This window comes from Vitis vinifera, chromosome 18 (assembly GCF_030704535.1).
Source record: "Vitis vinifera cultivar Pinot Noir 40024 chromosome 18, ASM3070453v1".
Taxonomy (NCBI): domain Eukaryota; kingdom Viridiplantae; phylum Streptophyta; class Magnoliopsida; order Vitales; family Vitaceae; genus Vitis; species Vitis vinifera.
Window position 1 is genome coordinate 20,921,736 of NC_081822.1, and position 4,183 is coordinate 20,925,918.

At 36.4% G+C, this 4,183-nt stretch overlaps 1 protein-coding gene across 1 annotated transcript; it reads left to right on the forward strand.

The window, feature by feature from the left end:
* The first annotated feature begins 940 nt into the window (after positions 1–940).
* On the forward strand, positions 941–3,810 carry LOC100852637 (laccase-15-like). The gene is made up of 6 exons (XM_010647478.3): positions 941–1,111; positions 1,360–1,511; positions 1,777–2,021; positions 2,114–2,242; positions 2,550–3,527; positions 3,663–3,810. Exons 1-6 carry the CDS (start codon positions 1,010–1,012, stop codon positions 3,791–3,793), a joined length of 1,737 nt encoding a protein of 578 aa, XP_010645780.1. The 5' UTR covers positions 941–1,009; the 3' UTR covers positions 3,794–3,810.
* Positions 3,811–4,183: the final 373 nt, after the last annotated feature.

Here is a 4,183-nt window from a genome sequence, read left to right on the forward strand (position 1 = left end):
GAGGTAGATCGTTGCCAAGGTATCTATTTTTGGGTGAGTTGATTTTAGGTAGCTTCATGGTTTTGTGTCGTTTAACTACAGATACTCTTTATTTGAGACAGCCTTAAAATTGGATGCCTAAATAATATTATTAGATCTAGACTCATCAACACTCACAATTTCAAAATAAGACCATATATTTTAGAAATACTAGGAACTCCTCCCATCCATTCCAACCTCCTCTAAACTCTCATCCTATTACCAAAAATCAATATTGGCCAGATTTCACATTTATTTTAGCATATTGGGGACAAAGGTCCACTAATAGTACGATCATCTTACACATTAAGCCCCAAAGTCCAACATAGAAATGACACATAGATACAAATTATTTAATCTTGATTTTTTTTTTAAATCTATAATTATTTATTATTATTATTATTATTGTTAAATTTAAATCTATAAATTATTATGCGAGGTCAAAGTTTTAAAAATATTCTACATATATTTTAAATTTATTTCTTGGTCAATTCTCAAAGTCAAACTTGTATTCCACCATACGCAACTGATTGAAGCTGAGTTGTAAGAAATTAATTTTCAAGCATTTGGTTTATTTAAAATTTGGTAAGTGATCAAATATCATAATTATAGTGGTCCTGCTCATTGAACTGGTCCTGGAAGAACATTCAAAACCAATACACATTCAAATTACTTTATCTTATATTGATACGTGACGAGAAATTGTTGAACCCCAGGAGAATCGTCTTGAATATATTATGAATTACATATTAAAGAAATACAGAAAAAGTTCGGGAGAAACCGGCTGTTGGGTGCCCACAGAAGGTGACAACAGCCATAAAAGTTGCTGTTCAGCTTTCACCAATTCTAGTTTTGGTTCTCTCCAGCCTCTATAAATACCTTTAAGAATTCATCTATTCATGTCAAAGAGCAGATAAGTCGTGCTATTAGAAATAGTAAGAAAATTGAAGGAGTTGTGTTTAGGTCAAGAGAAGCTTTTCTTCCAAAGAAGATGTGGCTGATCATGAAGGTTTTCCTCTTGCAAATTTTAGCGTTTCTACTTTTTGGTGGTGGCATCTATTGCCAAGCTTCAACCCGTCGGCTTACTTTTGTGGTAAATACTATATATGATTCTAGCCTTAACGCCACCTTATGATCGTAATATTTAGGGAGTAGTATTACTCTCATTTTCCACTGTATGACCCCCATGGGGTCTTGGGTACCCTGTGTCATTGAGTCATTCATGCATGCTATCAATTTCTAATTGGGTATACACTTGCATGAATGGATCGATGCAACTATTCATGCATGTAATATGTCTTCAGGGATGAGGTTGCATGGTTAACTTTTAATTGGTTGCAGGTGAGGGAAGCTTCATATACAAGGCTTTGTAGCTCCAAGAACATCTTAACAGTAAATGGACAATTTCCAGGACCAACTATATATGCTAAGAAAGGAGAGACGATCATTGTTGACGTTTATAACAAAGGAAAAGAAAACATCACCATTCACTGGTAGGTCTTGTGGGTATCTCAAAAAACGATAGCAATTGACAGCATGGCTATGTGACATACATTCTTTTATTTCTAAGAGGGGGCTACAATATATTGCTTTGCTAATAAAGTCAAATTTAAACAATACTTTATGGTTATTTGTTTCAATTCCATTGAAATATGTACAATTGATGCCTCTTGTTACTATGACAATATGTTGTTCCATGCCATCTTTTGTTAGTCCAAAAATTAGTACTAGTTTTAACGTATAGTTATTGTTTGGTAGGCATGGGGTGAGCATGCCTAGATATCCATGGACAGATGGTCCCGAGTATATCACACAATGCCCAATTCAACCAGGGTCAAAATTTAGCCAAAAGATCATCCTTTCCTTTGAGGAAGGCACTCTATGGTGGCATGCTCACAGTGATTGGACCCGAGCCACCGTTCATGGAGCTATAATCATCTATCCCAAGAATGGAACCAAGTATCCTTTTCCCAAACCTAATGCAGAAGTTCCCATCATATTAGGTATAAGTGTTGTTACTTTTAAAGGTTAATTTACATATCATGAATTAACCAACAAATCAAAATCTAAAATTATTGGAGTTGTTGAAATGCAGGACAATGGTGGAAGAGTGATGTGAATGTGGTTCGAGATGAAGCACTTGCAACTGGAGCTGACCCCAATGTCTCTGATTCTTTATTGATAAATGGACAACCTGGTGATTTATTGCCATGCTCAAAATCAGGTACAAATTAAGTTTAACTTCCCATTTTAAAATTGTACACGATTTCATTTTCTTGTATTTTGACTATATTACTTTTTCTTATTAACATCAACATATTTAAAGCTTAATGATAAAAAAAGAGGAATATAGCTATGAGGATGGTAGAGCCATGATTTAACACAAAAGAAAAGGCTAGTCCAAATATAATTTTGAACTATGGAGCCAAATTTACACCACTAATCACTTCATAATTGGTAGATCCTCAGGGAAACTTTTTCTTTTTCTTTTCGCTAGTCACAAGTATAAAACTTTCTCTTTCTAATTGCAGGCACATTCAAGCTAACGGTGGATCATGGAAAGACCTATCTACTTCGCATAATCAATGCTGCCTTGAACGAGGCTCTCTTCTTCTCCATTGCCAAGCATAAAATGACAGTGGTTGGAACAGATGGTAGCTACACGAAACCATTGACACAAGATTATATCACAATACATCCTGGCCAAACCTACGATGTCTTACTAGAAGCTAACCAACACCCGGATCACTATTACATGGCAGCTAAAACTTATTCCAGTGCCCCGACAACTTCTAATGCTTTGGCAGCTCTGGCAGCTCCTAATGCTTTTGATAACACAACCACCACAGCTATTGTACAGTATAGGGGATACTACACTCCATCTTCACCTCCCTCCTTACCTGATTTTCCTGCATACAATGACGCAAATGCATCAGTTCAGGTCATGGCCGGCCTCCAAAGCTTAGCAAATGTAGAACATCCTTGCAATGTCCCACTGAGCCCGAGCACTAAACTGATTTACACTGTTTCTATGAACTCGTTCCTATGCCCCAATAATTCATGTGGAGGACCCAATGGGACGCGGTTTGCCGCAAGTATAAACAACATAAGCTTCCAATCCCCTACAATTGACATACTGCAAGCTTACTATTATAACATCAGTGGTGTATATGGAGATAAATTTCCTAGCGTTCCACCACTAGTGTACAATTTTACCACTGATATTCTTCCCTTAGAGTATCAAACGCCGAAAAATAGAACAGAAGTAAGGGTGCTCGAGTATAACTCCACAGTGGAGATTGTTTTTCAAGGGACAAGCTTGATTTCAGGGACAACCCACCCCATGCATCTCCATGGATACAGTTTCTATGTTGTTGGATGGGGATTTGGGAATTTTGATAAAAATAGGGACCCATTGCGCTACAATCTGGTGGATCCTCCCCTTCAGAGTACCATCTCTGTTCCTACGAAAGGTTGGGCTGCAATCAGATTCGAGGCATCCAACCCTGGTATGTTGCAAGCACTCATGTGAATTTAGAAAAAAAAAAAAACCCTTGAAATTGCCAACTCGCATACCAAGGAAATAATTTTTCTTAATATTTCAATAAGTTAGGTGTAATGTTGGTATATTTTCTCTGTTGCAGGAGTGTGGTTCATGCATTGCCATGTAGAACGCCATCTAACTTGGGGCATGGAAACTGCGTTCATAGTGAAAAATGGTAAACACCCCGAAGCTGAAATCTTGCCTCCGCCATCTGACATGCCACCATGTTGAAGCTGCAAAGAATTAACATGGTATATTTTCATTGAATGTTTGCATTATTCAACTTTCTGTTTAAGAAAATTGTTGACTAAGTATTAAAGTAACAAGAATAATGTAAAGTTGTAGAATATTGTTTGGGATTATTATATAATTTGTCAATTTCTTGGATTGTTAAAAGTCTATAAAGATAATGTTATAGAATAATCTTTGAGATATGCTATGGTGGAATTTGCCATGGAAGTCTTTGATTATGAAAAGATAAATTGATGTTGTGTTCCTATTTCAACGTTAATACAATCCTAAGAAGCCTCCCAATGCCATATTCCAATATGAGCAACTCATTAAATAGACCATTATATCTTGATTTGACAACTTTTGGCCATTCCAATTTTATTCAACATG

Excerpts from the sequence above, each read along its gene's own strand:
- LOC100852637 (XM_010647478.3), top strand. The coding sequence starts at position 1,010 with ATGTGGCTGATCATGAAGGTTTTCCTCTTGCAAATTTTAGCGTTTCTA. Across the intron at positions 1,512-1,776 it reads GAAAACATCACCATTCACTG|GCATGGGGTGAGCATGCCTA; the intron begins GTAGGTCTTGTG and ends ATTGTTTGGTAG. Across the intron at positions 3,528-3,662 it reads ATTCGAGGCATCCAACCCTG|GAGTGTGGTTCATGCATTGC; the intron begins GTATGTTGCAAG and ends TCTCTGTTGCAG.